The 20,336-nt window shown below is 40.2% G+C and overlaps 1 protein-coding gene across 1 annotated transcript in view; it reads right to left on the bottom strand.

Moving 5' to 3' along the window:
* Positions 1–200: 200 nt before the first annotated feature.
* Positions 201–20,336, bottom strand: part of GLRA3 (glycine receptor alpha 3) — a 105,353-nt gene continuing 85,217 nt past the window's right edge. Inside the window, 1 exon segment of the mRNA XM_057720665.1 lies at positions 201–479. Within this exon segment, the coding sequence (XP_057576648.1) occupies positions 201–479 (279 nt within the window).

The following is a 20,336-nucleotide window of genomic DNA, read 5'->3' as shown; positions in this document are numbered from 1 at the left end:
CCCTATAATATATATATATTTTGTATCCATTAAAGGAATCTTAACTGCCTCATGACTTTGCATAGCAAATCATAATAATACCTTTCCATATGCCACTTGCATACAATGGTCATCATTTGTACACCATACACACACACACACACGGCCAAAAAACCTTCCTTGTGAGTTGACAGTTTGCACACTTGCACACCCCCAGAGACTTAATCTTGTTGCTGATGAATAACCTCATACCTAAGAATTTTATAGATAACCCAATAGAAAATATTAAAAATCAAAAAGGCTAACGGGAAGCAGGCTCGGGAGATGGTGTCCATCTTCTTGGCCCAGTCGATAAAGACCTTCCTCATTTCACCTGGGATCTTCAGCATTACCAGGACAGGATGCTTTGGGCCCTTTGGGATCACACCATCTTTCGTTTGCAGACAGGGTCCCATTCCATAGGCTGTGAAGCTGCATCGGCTTTCTCTTACCCCAACATCCTGTCATAAGAAAAACATAAGAAAGCACTTAAGTCATAGAATAGGGCATGTAAAACAGGCATTTCAGAACCATAACTTAAGCTTTATCGTAATAAATGATAACATTATTACAATGAAAAGATAAAGCATATAAACGTCAGTTGCTTTTCTTTCCTATTCAAGTTTTATTGATTTATCCTGCTGCATCATACAGATGTGTCCATTCATTGAAACTGTCAAGTGTTATGTTTTAATGGAAAAACTAAATATTCTGGTATTGTCTACATATTGCTAGAATATCTCAATAAATGGAGCAAGAAAAGAATTTATTTGGATATTATGTTATATATGTTCATGTACTAGATTTTTTTTTACATCATGTGTTTAAATCAGTACACATATGATGTCAAAGGGAAAATACCAGGATCATGGACTGAATTTTTCTTTTTCATGTAGGCAAATATTTTAATGCTTATTTCCTACAATTCCATGTTGCTTCATTGGGAACACAGTCTAGATTGACAACACTGCCTGGTCACTGCTATTCTCAATTGATGTTTTATGCTAACCCATTTGGAAGACTAGCAGATGGTCAGATATTCTAGTTCATATACTATTACTTTTTAGGTACCTTGATTTAGTTGCAATTATGAAGGAAATCTGGCAGAAGTTTCATGTTAAAGAAAATTATAACTTATCATGTTTTAAAAGATATTGTTACTTTTCTCTAAAATGTTGCAAATTGAAGACAATTCTCCGTGTATGTATATGAAAAAAACCACCAAATTTAAAGAAAAAAAATTACTTAATAAAAATATGATAAATGAAATGTGTTCAAGATAGGAAAATATGGTACTTAATCCTTTATAATGAAATTCATTAATGAAAAGTTTAATTTAATGCATTTGTTTAGAATGTAACAGTAGATAACTGCCAATTAACTGGATTTTTTGCTACTAAAATTGAATGTTTAAAAGATGACATCTTAAAAAGTTGTTCCATCTCTATTCTTATGAAAGTACTTTGTGACGATAACATAAGAATTAAAGGTAATTAATTGGCTCAAACGCTTGAAAATTTATTTTAGGTCTATGATAGCACAGGCCTAATGAAGAGTATATTACAAAACATAAAAGCAAAAAATAGAAATTTAAATGGATTCTAAAATTGAGAAAATGATCGAAGTTGATGTAATAATGTATGAAATAGTTTTGGGGGGAATTATGAAGTAAGGCAATTCCACCTGAAAAACAGAAAAATACAATTATTGGCACATATCTCAACTGTAAGATGTATAAGCAATTGAATTTTGAGGACACAAGTCTAAAATAAAAACTGCTGATCCAAATTACATGTAACCGTTGCAATCTTACAAAAATTGGAAATTGATTTTCTAGTGGTCTTTAATAAGGATGTTCATTTGTATTGCAAATGTTTTTAGCTTCCAGGGAAACGTTAAGGCTAAATAACTGTTTTCTTTGAATTTTCTTTATCTTTATGGGGAAAAAAATTGACACATCACTGTATATGTTTAAGATATACAGCATGATGGTTTGGTTTGACTTACACATATTGGAAAATGATTACCACAATAGGTTTAGTGAACATCTATCATCTCATATAGATAAAATAAAGAGAGAAAAATTATCCTTGTTATAAGAACTCTCGGGATCTACTCTCTGGACAACTTTCCTCTCTGTCACACATGCTATATCTTATAGCAGTGCTCACTACAGTCATTGTGTTGTACATTATGTCTCTAGGACTTATTTATTTGTAACTAAAAGTTTGTACCTTTTAACCATCTTCCTCCACTGACCATCTGTTCTAGAGAACTGAATATTTTCAAACCTTTAGAGAGTCCCCCACATACACACTTATCTCAAAACAGAGAAAATCCCCTTAAGATTTAACATATGTTGTGAACAACTATACTTTTCTCAACTTCATCTTCCCAGTGCACTGTGAGTAAAGGGTTAACACCAGGCCTGGCTGTTGAGGATGGCAGAGAAAGACCTGGTTCTTCCAGCATCATTTCCTTGAAAACAATGGGCTTAAGTTAACAGGAATGTGGTATTTTCTCCCTTTACTGTGGCACCTGCCCTGGGGGAGCTGTTCAGTGGCCTGAAGCCTCAGGTGGGGGGTAGGATGGGGAAAGAAGCTCTTGAGTGGCTGGCAGGCCTCACAGGAGATGAAGATGCTGGGTCTGGCAAGTCGCCTGCCTCACCTGCTCCTAGAGGACCAAATAAATGCAAAATTAGGTTAAAGCCTATTGTGTCTGGAGGTTCTGATTGACAGTTTGAACCCAAAACCTCAGCGGTGGTGACGGAAAATGACCAGGCTTTCAGATCCTTTCAGACTCAGTGCGTCCGAAGTTTCTGGGAGAGAGTTCTGATGAGAATGTGACCCTGATCCTCCCTGGGTTTGAGGTAGCAAAAGCTCCACTGAAAATACTGGGGATAAATCATAGTGTGGGGATATGGATGACACAGACACATGCCCTGTTGAACTGGCAGATGGATGATGAGTGAGATAAAACCACAGGGAAACAGGGTCATAAAACTGAGGCGAAATTGGCTCAAGATACTATTAATTCCTTGTCTCCTATTAATTGATTATCTTTGTGAGACTGAAACCACTTGGGGGGAAAAGAAACCAGAGCAAGTGCCTCAAGCAGCTTCCCAGCCTGTGCTCACGATGAAAGCACAAATCCAGTAGGGACTTAGAGGGACACTGCATGTTGTCTTGATGTCTTTCCTCTGCCACCCCAGGCAAATGACACTGGAAACTAGTGACTTACACTGCAGCTCTGTCCAACAGAAATATAATGTGAGCCACAAATGAAAGCCATGTGTGTACTTTTATTTTTTATTTTTTTTTAGGAACTTTTATTGAGATACAGTTGGACAATAAACAGCATATATTTAGAGTGTACAATTTGGTGTCCCAGTCTCCCAATTCATTGCCCCCCAACCCTCCTTGCTTTCCCTGCTTGGTGTCCATGTGCTTGTTCTCCACACCTGTGTCTCTATTTCTGTCTTGCATTTCCTCTTTCATAGTTGTTACATTTGCCTTATGTATTGAGGTGCTCCTATATTGGGTGCATATAAATTTATAATTATCTCCTCTTCTTGGAAGGATCCCTTGATCTTTATGTAATGTCCTTTCTTGTCTCTTATAACAGTTTTTATTTTAAAATCTATTTTATCTGATATGAGTATTGCTACTCCAGCTTTCTTTTGATTTTCATTTGCATGGAATACCTTTTTCCATCCCCTCACTTTCAGTCTGTATGTGTCCCTAGGTCTGAAGTGGGTCTCTTGTAGACAACATATATATGGGTCTTGATTTTGTATCCATTCAGCCAGTCTGTGTCTTCTGGTTGGTGCATTTAGTCCATTTACATTCAAGGTAATTGTTGATATGTATGTTCCTATTACCATTTTATTAATTGTTTTGTTGTTTTTGTAGGTCCTTTTCTTCTCTTATGTTTCCCGCTTAGAGAAGTTCCTTTAGCATTTGTTGTAGGGCTGGTTTGGTGGTGCTGAATTCTCTTAGCTGTTGCTTGTCTGTAAAGCTTTTGATTTCTCCATCGAATCTGAATGAGAACCTTGCTGGGTAGAGTATTCTTGGTTGTAGTTTCTTCCCTTTCATCACTTTAAATATATCGTGCCACTCCCTTCTGGCTTCCAGAGTTTCTACTGAGAAATCAGCTTTTACCCTTATGGGAGTTCCCTTGTATGTTATTTGTCGTTTTTCCCTTGTTGCTTTTAACAACATTTCTCTGTCTTTAATTTTTGTCAACTTGACTAATATATGTCTTGGCATGTTTCTCCTTGGATTTATCCTGCCTGGGACTCTTTGCACTTCCTGGACTTGGGTAGCTATTTCCTTTCCCATGTTAGAGAAGTTTTCAACTAGAATCTCTTCCAGTATTTTCTCAGGTCCTTTCTCTCTCTCGTCTCCTTCTGGGACCCCTATAATGTGAATGTTGGTGCATTTAACATTGTCCCAGAGGTCTCTTAGGCTGTCTTCAGTTCTTTTCATTCTTTTTTCCTTATTCTTTTCCGCATCAGTGATTTTCACCATTCTGTCTTCCAGGTCCCTTATTCACCCTTCTGCCTCAGTTAATCTGCTATTGGTTCCTTCTAGGGTATTTTTCACTTCCATTATTGTGTTGCATATCTCTGTTTGTTTGCTCTTTAATTCTTCTAGGTCTTTGGTAAACTTTTCGATCTTTGCATCCAGTCTTTTTTCAAAGTCCTGGATCATCTTCACTATCATTATTCTGAATTCTTTTTCCAGAAGGGTGCCTATCTCCTCTTCATTTAGTTATTTTTCTGGGGCTTTATCCTGTCCCTTCATCTGGTACAAAGTCCTCTGCTTTTTCATTTTCTCTATCTTTCTGTGGCTGTGGTTTTCAGTTCCACAAGACGAAATACTGCTGATACTGCTTGATACTGCTGTCTGCCCTCTTGTGGAGGAAGCTATCTAGGAGGCTCGAGGGGGGTTCCTGATGGGAGGGACTGATGGTGGGTAGGGCTGGGTGGGCGGAGCTCAGTAAAACTTTAATCTGCTTGTCTGCTAATGGGTGGGGCTGTGTTCACACCTTGTTGGTTGTTTGGCCTGAGGCCACCTAGTGCTGGAGCGCACAGGCTCTTTGGTGGGGCTAATGGCAGACTCTGGGAGGGCTCACACCAATAAGCACTTCCCAAAACCCCTGCTGCCCGTGCCCCTGCCTCCTCGGGGAGCCACAGCTGCACCCTACCTCTGCAGGCAACCCTCCAACACCAGCAGGTAGGTCTGGTTCAGTCTCCTATGGGGTCACTGCTCCTTCCCCCTGGGTCCTGGTGAGCACATTTTTTTGTGTGCCCTCCAACAGTGGAGTCTCTGTTTCCCCCAGTCCTGTGGAGGTCCTGCAGTCACATCCTGCTGGCTTTCAGAGTCTGATTCTCTGGGGATTCCTCCTCCCGTTGCTGGACTCCCAGGTTGGGACGCCTAATATGGGACTCAGAACCCTCACTTTAGTGGGTGGACTTCTGTGGTATAACTGTTCTCCAGCTTGTGAGTCACCCACCCAGCATTTATGGGATTTGATTTTAACGTGATTGCACCCCTCCTACCATCTCATTGCAGCTTCTCCTTTGTCTCTGGATGTGGGGTGTCTTTTTTGGTGAGTTCCAGTGTCTTTCTGTCAATGATTGTTCAGTAGTTAATTGTAATTCTGGTGCTTTTGCAAGAGGGATTCTGTACTTTTAAATTTAAGATTTACATTACATTTAAGTTAAAAGAAAGAAGCAAAATTAATTTTAGTAGTACATTTTCCTTAACTCACTGTATTCTAAATATTATTCAAACATTGACTCAAGTAAAAATTAGAGGAGAAATTTTGCATTCTTTGTTTTATACTAAGTGCTTGAAATCAGTGTGCATTTTATATTTATAATATCTCTCAATTCAGACTCCATATTTCTAGGGCTCAATAGCCACATGGGGCTAGTAGCTACCGTATGGGACCAAGTAATTAGAGTATAAAGGATCTGGGCCACTTTGCTGAGAAGCACCAGCAGATATCTGCGCATTCCACGCTTTTCAGGATCTTTAGGTTAATTGACGTAATAGCTGATATTTTTCCTGCATGCAGCTGAAAAGCAATGTTTGTTGTGAATGTGAACTCCTAACTTGCTGCAATGTTGCCTTTCAGGAATTGCTGGCAGGTGTATAATCAAGGACCCTTTTGGAGTGATGAAGCCTGGGGTGGTGCGAATCTATGCTGAGAAGGAAAGCCACCTGTTCTCTCTGCTGTGCAGTAGAACCGCCCTGTAGAAGATACAGTTCCCTTAAAGGATGTAGCAAGCCGAACAGAAATTAATAATAATAATAATAAAAGGAAAATAAATGAGCCTCCCCAAACCATATTCTCTGACCTAAACTCTGGTAGACACAGTGATCCGGGGAGTCCCCCAGGCCTGGGTTCCCAGGGGGCTCTCTTCTGGGGAAGGCAGGAGGGTATATAGGATTCACGGACACGTTTACTCTTGCAGCTGACATGCCAGGTTTCACTGAAGGAAAAAAGGAATCTGGGCCATTTAGAAGAAAGAACTTGGCCAGAGGAGACTCTACCAGCTCTCTTTAGGTGGCTTTTAAGACACAGAGTGAAAAGAGTGAAAACTGACAGCATTCCTATGAAAGATTTCCTGACACGTTGTCGCCAGCTGGGAGGAAGGAAATCTGTTCTAGTTCCGGCAGCTGCTTCCCTTAAGGAACCCTGTTAAATCTGCCGCTTTCATCTCAGAAGTTATTCCAGTGGTGCCGATGGGAATGCAAACAAAAGGTGCTGACACAGCGGCGGAACTGACTCCACCTGTGAAGACACATAGAAGCCTGCCCCCGAAGGCCAGCGTCTCTTTGTCCAGTTCTGAGTGAGATCCCAGGCTGTGTCGTGCGTGGTTAACATATTAATAGAATGGCCGGGGGTGGTGAACACAGCTCTTGGGGATTGTGGAAGCCAGAGCACCATGAGCAGTAAGACTGCTGGCAAACGAGAAGGCAATATTGAGAAGCTGATGGGGCAGAGAAGGAGGCTCAGTGATGCTGTGTTCACAGGTATGATGGTCACAGTGAAAACTGCAGGGAGGAAAATAAGGGACTAAGACATATCCAGTAGGTGGTATCACCTTTGGCTAAATGTATAACCGGAAAGGATGTAACACATGGATGGAGGACCTTGCCATTTCTGGCGTGAGCCTAATTTTGGGCTGCTGTTCCTTAGCCCAGCTGTAATTGGATGTACTAAAATGGGAGCCCTTAGAATTGCCTAAACCTTCCTCTATAGTAACTATGAAACAGTACAAGATTCCAGGGAGGTAAACAAAACTCAGCTCTGATTAAGGACATGGTGGCAGCAGGGGTGCTGGCCCTCAACTATCATTAATTATCTCTGGAATAGTCCTGATTGGACCATGATAAAAAATAAGCAGGTCCTGCAGGCTCACTGCTGACTACTTGGGTTCACTAAGGAAGTACTCCCAACAGCCTCCACCAGGGTGGGTGTGGTAAAAACTGTTTAGGAGTTTCAGGACAAAGGAGGCTGGTGCTGAGCTTTGATCCACTTGGCTACATCTTTCCTTTCAATCCCAATCTAAAAAAAACATCAAACATCAAATACAGTGTGTCTTCACGTCGAGTAGACCCACTTGTCAACTTACTGTTGTCCTTAGGGAAACCTGAATTCTCCAACATGTTGTCACAACCTGGTTGAAAACAGTTTGGTCCAGATCACTGTCCAAGTAAGTTCGTTAATGATAAATGAGAATTTTCCTCTAAGAGGAGAAAGTCAGGCAGGGTTTGGAAAGTGTAGTGCCACGTGTGACTAGGTAAAGCTTAATTTAGACTAGATCCAACCAAGTGTCAGAGCCCAGTGCCATCAGTGAAGTCTTTGGAAAAATCTTGGATAAACCACTGCAGACAATTCACAAGCAATGAAAGACACACTGCTGTCTCTCCTGGATCCCACTGAGAGGAGAACAGCTTGCAGCACTCTTTGAAATCTGGCAGATACATTTCGGGTTTCTGTGGGTCATAGTATGCAAAGTGACAGAAAGACAGACTGAGTTTTTTTTTAAGATGTTTTTTTTGATGTAGACCATTGTTAAAGTCTTTATTGAATTTTTTACAATATTGCTTTTGTTTTATGTTTTGGTTTTTTTTTGGCGGTGAGGCATGTGGGAACTTAGCTCCCTGACCAGGGGTCGAACTTGCACGCCTGCATTGCAAGGTGAAGTCTTAACCACTGGACCGTCAGGGAAGTCCCAAGACAGACTGAATTTGAAAGGGGAGCAAGAGCCAACTGTGAGACATCTGAGGCTGGCAATAACCCAAGCTGCCTCTCTGAGACCTGAAAAGTCATCAACTATAGAGGTATCTGCTGTCAAAACATGCAGACTGGAGTTTCTGGGAAAAGCTCAATGATAGCACTCTAACGTGGCTGCTAGGATTCTACACCAGAAGACTCTCTGATGCCTTGAGCAGGATAATCTATTCAAATGATAGCTACTGGCATTCTCTTGTGCTCAGGTAGAAACAGTCCCCAGACTGAAGGAATCTGAAGGGCATCAGACTCTGTTTAGGTTTACGATATCTACCATGTCATGTGTAATGTCAAAAAGGCATTCCCATCCAGGTTCCCTGATGAAAATGAAAATGGTGTATTCAGGAACAAGCTAAGGGGATTGACTGGGTGAAGTACATCATATGAAAAGGTAGCCTTTCGACAATCGACCAGTGATGGAATCTACCCAGAGTGGTATGAACCTCATGCCTCTCTTCCCACTGAGGAAAAACAGGCCCCTTGGTTCACCAATGGAAACTCTCATATAGATGGTCAGGACTCAAAGCATACCTGCAGTGGAATCAGTAGGTAAGTCTACACAATGGGTTGATTTGAGAAGCACTGAATGTGGCAGCATCACAAGAACTGGTGTTTGAATATCAAAGCTATATCTCGATTTTCAAAGACTCCTGGGTCTTGGCCAGTGGCCTTGCCTTACGGTCAGTCAAATGGGCCCTTGTTAAATGGACAATTAAGAACATCCCAAGGTGGGAGGTGCCATTCCTTATAGAAATTCCAGGATAGAATTAAATTAGGTCATGTAGCCCCCATCTAGTTGCTAGCTCAGAAGGGAACTCCAGTGCCAAGGCAGATGTCTTGGTTGGCCTTTGATGCAGTCACGGTGGCGTCCAGGGCATGCAGCAATGCACAGAACGTGTCCCTCTGTGGCCAAATAAAGCCACTGATGTAGTCAGAGCTTGTCTGGAATATTAACAAGATAAAGAATTCCTTGCAAATTGCCTTTGGGTTGAATCTCCTGAGGATAAGAGCTAACACATAGCTGGAAGATGGAACACTTAGGGTCTTTGCCCAAGGCTCTCGGAGGAGTCAATGGATTTTAGCAGAAATAGACAGTCCATATTGGGTTTTGTTTACACTGTAAAAGCCATAGCTGAAAATACTATTAGCCACTTGCAACAGGCAATTTTATATCAGTCTGGACCCCTGGAATAGATGTCTTTGGATAAAGGAACACATTTACAAATGGCTAGCGTATAAAATGGCCCAAGATTACAACACAGTAAGGGCATATCACATCCTATCAACTCACAGAGCAATGGTTTAAACAGAAATTGGGACGAGCGATTAAAACATTATGACTAAAGACAGGATGGCCGTGACATGAAGGGCTGGTTGGTTCACTGGATGAGTGTGCAGAGCACGTGGGTATGAGTGACAGTAAGGGGGGGACACCTTTAGAAAGGTTTCCAGTTTCTGGTAGTGGCAGTGTGGCAGCGTGGAGAGCAAGGCTGTGACTTAACTCTTTCCCACCGCACAGGTTTTTCTTTTGTATCCCCTGATATCATGGTTTGGGGTCCACGATTGCATTTGCATTTTCTAATTGAAGGGATCATTGCTACCTATGATACTGTATCTATTTCTTTAGACTAGAATGCCATTCAGGCCCTCCGTGGGTGAAGGAGCTGAAAGTCCTGTGTGCCTGAGTAACTGTAAGGCCTCCCACTTAGATGAAGACACATTACCTGCTGTCTCTCCTGCTTTTTAACCTACTGTGAAGCTGAGCAAATGACATATGACATGAAAACTTATTTCTATCTCGCAAGTACGACTGCCTCCTCAAATCTGTCATCAGAGCTATGGAGCTGCACCAACAAAGCCACTTTACTCTGGATATTGGTTTTAACAGAAAATGACACCTTTGAACAATTTAAACTTCCTCATCTTCATACAGTTTTGGTCCATCATAAAAGCTGGCAACAGCTTGTAAAGTGTGCCTGCAATGATGACAGTCCAGGCGAGGACAGTGTTTCTCACACGGTGGTCCACGTTAACAGCTGCTGGGAATCACCGGAAGGGACTGCTGAGATCCAGTTTCCTGAATCTCAATTGCAGAGCTTTGTACTCATTAATATTTAGGTCGGCCCAGGAATCTGCGTTTCTAAGCTCTCTTGGTGTTCATAATGCACAGTTTGTAAAAACAAAGATTTCCGAGAGGCACAATGCACAATGCAGCTGTCCTAGTTAACTTGAATTCAAGGTGATGTAACATTTCTTGAATTTCTCTAACACTTTCTAATTTAAATTCTCAGTGGTAGTTTACAAATACATACTCTGTAATGACTTCCATGGTTGTATTGAGATATCATTTTATTTTTTAATAATTCCTGTTTTTAAGTAAGGCTGTTCCTAGGAGAGGCTATATGTAAGGCTATTTATAGGACCTGGGTCTTTATTCATTTTAAAATTTATGACAGACCTGGGAATATTTTAAGAATAGACTTTGAACAATTACCTTAGATAATGTGGTTTGGTGCAGTATTGTTTTCAAAAGCATCTGGAATGCAATTTCACAAACAAATATATCACCAGTGGCTTTCCTGGTGATAATTTTGGAGGGTGAAGAACTAGAAATTTCAATTTCAGTAAAAATATTTCCCTTATTAAAATGTCTCACTTAAATATTTATTTCCTGGCAATGGTAACAGAAAGCAAGATGTTGAAGGACACATCCTAAAAAATGAAAATAAATTGGGCAGCTGCTTATTTTCAGAAAGTATGTGCTATAGGACATAGTTTTTGAATATTTTATATAGTCACACAAATATATTTTTATGGTCCAAATTTAAAATCTGACTCAAGATTGACATTCACAATAAATGTTTTATCATAGTTAAGCAAGTTCATGGCCTCATCATTTATTGCCAGGAGTCTAGGTAGTCTTAATTAATTAATTCTCAGATTCTTGGTTTCTTATTTTAGGAAAAGAAGACTAATAGCACTACATAGCAGGTACTTTGAGGGAGAGAAAAAAATACATACAATCCCTGATAAGGTACTCAAATTGTTGCTATTGTTTAATTAATATTTTGTTTGTTATAATTGTAGTGTTATGGACATCCCATAATAAACCACGTGAAAGAAAAATACTATTTTTGAACAATTTTACCATTAAATATTATAATCCACAGAAACTAAAAGAGCACTAAAGATCTGTGTAAAATAGACCTACCAGTTGTTGACTCCCCAGATGGCCTCGCACTTGTATACGTTTCACTAAAAATCAACTGACAGCATAAAATTAGGAAGATCACTTGGCCACCTCACTGTCTTATTGTTGCAATGGATGAGCTTTGCTATATGACTGCTGGGATTCTTGCAAATCTAATTCCTACAATCAAGGAGGCTTTAGTGTTGTAAGTATGTTCCATGAAACAGCACAGATATTTGGGGTGAACCCGTGAGATGAGGCAGGTGAAGTCATCTCAATTCTTCAGCAGTAGGATCTCAGCTCTACCGGACCAGATTCCAGTCGGTACCCCAGGTAGTCAGAGGATGAGTGAAGCGAGGACCCTGGGACTCCAAAAAGATCTTATGATTTTTTTTTTAAATGACTGGACTTTGGGGATCTTTTCGAAGGGCTGCACTTAAAAATTTTAAGCATGAAGGGCTGTATAGTACTATTTGATTCCAACTACATGACATTTTGGAAAAGGCAAAACTATGGCGATAATAAAAAAAACAAGTGGTTGCCAGGGGTTTGGAGGAAGGGAGGGAAGAACAAATAAAGCACAGAGGATTTTTAGGGCAGTGAAACTACTCTGTGTGATACCACGTGTCATTATACATTTGTTCAAGCCACAGAATTACAATATCAAGAATAAACCCAGTGGAGCTAATGGTGGACTCTGATAGGGCTCACGCCAATGAGCACTTCTCAGAGCCCCTGCTGCCAGTGCTCCTGTCTCCTCGGTGAGCCACAGCTGCCCGCCACCTCTGCAGGCAACCCTCCAATACCAGCAGGATTCTGCTTGAAATAGTTGCTGTCACCTCTGCCATGGATTCTGGCTTCATTGCTCAGATTTGCCTGGAAACCAACTTTAATTCACTCTACTTCTTTCACAAATGATTTAAAATTACTTCAGTGATTATTTCCTCCTATGCCGGGATCAACTCGGCGACTCGAGGCCTGATTTAACTCAGCATCCTAGAAAAAGGATAAACATACTTCTGGCTCCCCGTATTGTCCATGAAATTAACAGTTAATTAAGAACTTTTTCGGATCTCAAGATGGCGGCGAAGTAGAGAGACGTGGAGTGCATCCCTCTCCACAGTTGCATTGGGAATGCACGGAAGGACGCAGTCATTCCCACAGAGAACCAGCTGAACACCAGCAGACGGCCTCGGACACCAGAAAGGGCAGCGGGGAGCCCGACATAGCAGGTAGGGAGGCATCTACGAGGGCTCAAAGAGGGTGAAGCGGCGGAGCTGTGGCAGACGGGAGGGAGTGAGAAACATACAGAGGGTCCGCAGCGCAGCTCAGCGTTCCCGGACCGAGACATCGATCCGCGGCTGAACGGAGGGTCCAGGAGCGGGAGCGTGGGAACCGGAGAGCGGGTTCAGGGGGAGAAACATTGTTGCCGGTAGGGTCACAGACCGAGAGCACAGGAGGGAAGAGGTCCGCGGAGAGCAGTGCCGGTCCCTGAGAGCTGCCCAGCCATGATGGCGGCTGGAGGCTGCAGGCTCCCGGGCGGGGGGGAGGAGCCGCGCGCATAGCCTCTCCCTCTCTTTCAGCGCCTCTGCAACAGGCAGTGGAGAGACGCCCTGCGGGCCACCTAAGGCACTCAGGGATAACAAGCACCCTCAGGCACTCGGGTGGGGCTAGATTAAAACTCCTTGCAACGCCAGCAGCAGGGAGGCTGCCGAGAGAAAAAAAAAAAAAAAACAGCATCAAAAAGAAAAAAACCCCGAGAGAGGCCCAACTCTAAGACTTTCTGTGTACGCCTGAGCCACCAGCGCCCTCTGCAACAGGCACCTCCAAGCCTGACTGAAACAACAGTGCGCCACTGCTCACTCACTCCCAGGAGAAGGAGCCACTATTGTACCCTCTCCCTCCCCACACACCGAGGCTTACAGACGAACAATAAAGGAACCTCTGCTGGTCACAGAATAACGCAAAAAAAAACCCAAGGCAAGGAGAAGGACACTTACAGCTGAGACGCTAAGGAAACAGAAATAGTAGTATCAATACCTATTGAACTGGTCCATTCTGGGATCAGTTCTGGATTTTTTTTTTTTTTTTTTCTTTCTCTCTCTCTCTCTTTTTTTTTTTTTTTTTTTTGATTTATTAAATACGATCTTAGCCCTAAGGGATCTACAAGTTTTAACATAATTTTTTAAGGATATTTTTTATTCTTTTTTTTTTTTTTTTTTTTTGCCTTTTTATATACTTCTATATCTAGCTAAGTTTTTGGTAGTACAGACAAAATATCTTTCATACTTTCCTTTCATCCCTTTCTTTTATACACTTCTATTCCTTTCTTTTTATTTGCATATTTCCAACCACATTACGCTCTTCTGTTCCCCTTTCTTCCAGCCATTTTAAGTGTATTTTATCTTAACATACTTATAAGCAACACTATCAGTCTGCTCAGACTCCTTGCTCTATTCTCCAGATGATGCACTGCCTTGGTATTAATATTAGGCTTTTGTCTGTATCTTAGTTCTTAGTACAGATGTCTAATTACATTCTGAGAATCTCCATTCTCTCTGGTGGTACTCCAGCTCATTTCTATATTTGATCCTAGCGTACAAAATCTCCCTGGATTGATGTTTGTATGTGTAAGGTGTTATTTGTTATCTGTTTGCTTTTGCTTTTGTCTCTGATTTGTTCTGTTTCAGTTGTCAATTTCTGCTGGGTTTCTCTTTGAATATCTGATAGCACACTGGGGTTCTGTCAGATCTTTCTAGAGCCTTATGTCCTAACGGATTCAATAATTGTGTGTATTATACATGTATGTGTTTCCTAGACTGAATATTCATTTAATCCAATACTTGGACATTAGTCTGAGGCTTGGACAGTCTTCTATAAACACCTCTATCACCAGGACAAGCAACCCCAAAAGCTTGGACAACCATGAGGAAACAAAGAAACACCATGCAGGCAAAGGAGCAGGAAAAAAACCCACAAGACCAAATAAATGAGGAGGAAATAGGAAAAATGCCTGAAAAGGAATTTAGAGTAATGATAGTAAAAATGATACAAAATCTCGATAACAAAATAGAGAAAGTACAAGAAACAGTTCATAAGAACTCAGAAAAACAAACAGCAATGGATAACAAAATAACTGAAATTAAAAATACTCTAGATGCTATAACCAGCAGAATGACTGAGGCAGAAGAACGAATAAGTGAGTTGGAAGATAGAATGGGAGAAATAAATGCCACAGAGCAGGAAAAAGAAAAAAAAATAAAAAGACTAGAACACAGCCTCAGAGACCTCAGTGATAACATGAAGCGTACCAACATTCGAATTATAGGCATCCCAGAAGAAGAAGAAAACAAGAAAGGGTCTGAGAAAATATTTGAAGAGGTTCTAGTGGAAAACTTCCCCAACATGGGAAAGGAAATAATGAACCAAGTCCAAGAAGCACAGAGAGTCCCATACAGAATAAACCCAAGGAGAAATACACCAAGACACATATTAATCAAACTAACGACAATTCAACACAAAGAAAAAATATTAAAAGCAGCAAGAGAAAAGCAACAAACAACATAGAAGGGAAAACCCATCAGGATAACAGCTGACCTTTCTACAGAAACTCTGCAGGCCAGAAGGGAACGGCAGGATATACTGAAAGTCCTGAAAGAGAGAAACCTACAGCCAAGAATACTCTACCCAGCAAGAATCTCATTCAGATTTGAGGGAGAAATCAAAAGCTTTCCAGACAAGCAAAAGTTAAGAGAATTCAGCACCACCAAACCAGCCTTACAACAAGTGCTAAAGGAACTTCTCTAAGTAGGAAACACAAGAAAAGGAAAACACCTACAAATACAAACTCAAAACAATTCAGAAAATGGTAATTGGAACACACATGTGAATAATCACATTAAATGTAAATGGATTAAATGCTCCAACCAAAAGACACAGACTGGCTGAATGGATACAAAAACAAGACCCTTCTATATGCTGCCTACAAGAAACCCACTTCAGACCAAGGGATACATATAGACTGAAAGTAAAGGGATGGAAAAAGATATTCCATGCAAATGGAAGTCAAAAGAAAGCTGGAGTAGCAATACTCATATCAGACAAATTAGACTTGAAAGTAAAGACTATTAAAAGAGACAAGGAAGGACACTACATAATGATCAAGGGATCCATCCAAGAAGAACATATCACAATGGTAAATATCTATGCCCCCAATATAGGAGCACCTCAATACATAAGGCAAATGCTAACAGCTATAAAAGGGGACATCGACAGGAACACAATAATAGTGGGAGACTTGAACACCCCACTTACATCAATGGACAGATCATCCAAACAGAAAATAAATAAAGACACACAAGCTTTAAATGACACATTAGACCATCTCGACTTAATTGATATTTATAGGACATTCCATCCAAAAACGACAGACTACACGTTCTTCTCAAGTGCACACGGAACATTTTCCAGGATAGATCACATCTTGGGTCACAAATCAAACCTCAGCAAATTCAAGAAAATTGAAATCATATCAAGCATCTTCTCAGACCACAACGCCATGAGACTAGATATCAATTACAGGAAAAAAACTGCAAAAAATACAAACACATGGAGGCTAAACAATTCACTCTTAAACAACCAAGGAATCACTACAGAAATCAAAGAGGAAATCAAAAAATATCTAGAAACAAATGACAACAAAAACACAACAACCCAAAACCTATGGGACGCAGCAAAAGCAGTTCTAAGAGGGAAGTTTATAGCAATACAGTCCTACCTTAAGAAACAAGAAAATGATCGAATAAACAACCTAACCTTACACCTAAAACAACTAGAGAAAGAAGAACAAAGAAACCCCAAAGTGAGCAGAAGGAAAGAAATCATAAAGATCAGAGCAGAAATAAATGAAAAAGAAAGGAAAGAAACCATAAGAAAAATAAATAAAACTAAAAGCTGGTTCTTTGAGAAGATTAACAAAATTGATAAACCATTAGCCAGACTCATCAAGAAAAAAAGGGAGAAGATGCAAATCAACAGAATTAGAAATGAAAAAGGAGAAGTCACAACGGACACCTCAGAAATACAAAACATCATGAGAGACTACTACAAGCAACTATATGCCAATCAATTGGATAACCTGGAAAAAATGGATACATTCTTAGAAAAATACAATCTTCCAAGACTGAACCAGGAAGAAATAGAAACCATGAACAGACCAATCACAAGTACAGAAATTGAGGCAGTGATTAAAAATCTCCCAACACACAAAAGCCCAGGACCAGATGGATTCACAGGAGAATTCTATCAAACATTTCGAGAAGAGTTAACACCTATCCGTCTCAAACTCTTCCAAAATATTGCAGAAGGCGGAGCACTCCCAAACCCATTCTACGAGGCTACCATCACCCTGATACCAAAACCAGGCAAAGATGTCACAAAAAAAGAAAACTACAGACCAATATCACTGATGAATATAGATGCAAAAATCCTCAACAAAATACTAGCTAACAGACTGCAACAGCACATTAAAAAAATCATACACCACAATCAAGTGGGGTTTATCCCTGGGATGCAAGGATTCTTCAATATTCGCAAATCAATCAACGTGATACATCATATCAACAAATTGAAGGATAAAAACCATATGATCATTTCAATAGATGCAGAAAAAGCTTTTGACAAAGTTCAACATCCATTTATGATCAAAGCTCTCCAGAAAATGGGCATAGAAGGAAATTACCTCAACATCATAAAAGCCATATATGACAAACCAAAAGCCAACATTGTTCTCAATGGAGAAAAACTGGAAGAATTCCCTCTAAGAACAGGAACAAGACAAGGGTGTCCACTCTCACCACTGTTATTCAACATAGTTTTGGAAGTGTTAGCCACAGCAATCAGAGAAGAAAAAGAAATTAAAGGAATCCAAATTGGAAAAGAAGAAGTAAAATTGTCACTCTTTGCAGATGACATGATATTATATATAGAAAACCCTAAAGACTCTACCAGAAAACTGCTAGCACTCATTGATGAGTTTAGTAAAGTAGCAGGATACAAAATTAATGCACAGAAATCTCTTGCATTCCTATACACTAACAACGGAAGAGCAGAAAGAGAAATTAAGGAAACTCTCCCATTCACCATTGCAACCAAAAGAATTAAAATACCTAGGAATCAACCTGCCTAAGGAGGCAAAAGATCTGTATGCAGAAAACTTTAAGACATTGATGAAAGAAATCAAAGACGACACAAACAGATGGAGGGACATACCATGTTCCTGGATTGGAAGAATCAACATCGTGAAAATGACTGTACTACCCAAAGCAATTTACAGATTCAATGCAATCCCGATCAAATTACCAATGGCATTTTTCACAGAACTAGAGCAAGAAATCTTACGATTTGTATGGAAACGCAAAAGACCCCGAATAGCCAAAGCAATCTTGAGAAGGAAAAATGGAGTTGGTGGAATCAGGCTTCCTGACTTCAAACTATACTACAAGGCCATAGTGATCAAGACAGTATGGTACTGGCACAAAAATAGAAAGGAAGATCAATGGAATAGAATAGAGAACTCAGAAGTAAGCCCAAACACATATGGGCACCTTATCTTTGACAAAGGAGGCACGAGTATACAGTGGAAAAAAGACAGCCTCTTCAATAAGTGGTGCTGGGAAAATTGGACAGCAACATGTCAAAGAATGAAATTAGAACACTTCCTAACACCATACACAAAAATAAACTCCAAATGGATTAAAGACCTACATGTAAGGCCAGACACTATCAAACTCCTAGAGGAAAACATAGGCAGAACACTCTTTGACATACATCAAAGCAACATCCTTTTTGACCCACCTCCTAGAATCATGGAAATAAAATCAAGAATAAACGAATGGGACCTCATGAAACTTAAAAGCTTTTGCACAGCAAAAGAAACCATAAACAAGACTAAAAGGCAACCCTCAGAATGGGAAAAAATAATTGCCTATGAAACAACGGACAAAGGATTAACCTCCAAAATATACAAGCACCTCATGCAGCTTCATACCAAAAAAGCAAATAACCCAATCCACAAATGGGCAGAAGACCTAAATAGACATTTCTCCAAAGAAGACATACAGATGGCCAACAAACACATGAAAAGATGCTCAACATCACTCATCATCAGAGAAATGCAAGTCAAAGCCACAATGAGGTATCACCTCACACCAATCAGAATGGCCATCATCACAAAGTCTGGAAACAACCAATGTTGGAGAGGGTGTGGAGAAAAGGGAACTCTCCTGCACTGTTGGTGGGACTGTAAGTTGGTACAGCCACTATGGAAAACAATTTGGAGGTTCCTTAAAAAACTACAAATAGAACTACCATATGATCCAGTAATCCCACTCCTGGGCATATACCCAAAGAAAACCATAATCCCAAAAGAAACTTGTACCATAATGTTTATTGCAGCACTCTTTACAATAGCCAGGACATGGAAGCAACCTAAATGCCCATCAACAAATGAATGGATACAGAAGATGTGGCATATATATACAATGGAATATTACTCAGCTATAAAAAGGGATGAGATGGAGCTATATGTCATGAGGTGGATAGAACTACAATCTGTCATACATAGTGAAGTAAGTCAGAAAGAGAAGGACAAATATTGTATGCTAACTCACATATACGGAATCTAAAAATGGTACTGATGAACTCAGTGACAAGAACAAGGAAGCAGATACAGAGAATGGACTGGAGAACTCGAGGTATGGGAGGGGGTGGGGGGTGAAGGGGAAACTGAGAAGAAGCGAGAGAGTAGCACAGACATATATATACTACCAACTGTAAAATAGTCAGTGGGAAGTTGTATAATAAAGGGAGTCCAACTCGAGGATGGAAGATGCCTTAGAGGACTGGGGCAGGGAGGGTGGGGGGGACTCGAGGGGGGGCGTCAAGGAAGGGAAGGAATATGGGGATATGTGTATAAAAACAGTTGATTGAACCTGGTGTACCCCCAAAAAAATAAAATAAAATAATAAAAAATAAATAAATAAATAAACCCTACTGTAAACTGTAGGTTCATCAATTGTAATAAATGTACCACTCTGGTGAGGGATGCTGATAATGGTAGAGGCTATGCATGTATGGGATCAGGGAGCTTATGAAAAATCTTTTTACTTTATGCTCCGTTTTGCTGTGAATCTAAAACTGCCCTAAGAAATAAAGTCAATTTTTGAAAAGGAAAGAAAAGATGATTTTAACCATGAATGAAGTTTTTCTATTAGCTCAAATTAATAATAGAGTGCTATACTAGATGGTGCATTAAATTATTGTATGACTCAACTAATTTCTCTGCTTTGTAAAACAGTCATAAAATTATCCTGTATTGATGCATGTTTAGAAGTGCAGTGATATTCTTTATTCCAATTAACATTCATGTATTTTCTTGAAATAATTCAATTTTCCGGTATTATCTTTAGCTTGGGTTTCTAATGGACGAAAGGCCACAAAAGCAAGGTTTAGACAAACATCTAAAACTTTTGACTCAGACACTGTGGGTTAGCCAGTGTTTAACGTTCGTGAAATTAAGCCACTTCACAGCTCAAAATATAGACAATAATAAAGATTAAATAGAATGAATTAAAAATGAACTAAAGAACATGGCTGATTAAAAAAGTAAAATTGGGACTTCCCTGGTGGCACTGTGGTTAAGAATCTGCCTGCCAATGCAGGGGACACAGGTTTGAGCCCTGGTCCCGGAAGATCCCACATGCCATGGAGCAACTAAGCCCATGCATCACAACTACTGAGCCTGTGCTCTAGAGCTCAT

Source organism: Hippopotamus amphibius, chromosome 2 (assembly GCF_030028045.1).
Source record: "Hippopotamus amphibius kiboko isolate mHipAmp2 chromosome 2, mHipAmp2.hap2, whole genome shotgun sequence".
NCBI lineage: Eukaryota > Metazoa > Chordata > Mammalia > Artiodactyla > Hippopotamidae > Hippopotamus > Hippopotamus amphibius.
Note: the sequence above shows the minus strand (reverse complement) of the source record. Positions and strands in the feature narration are given on the sequence as shown.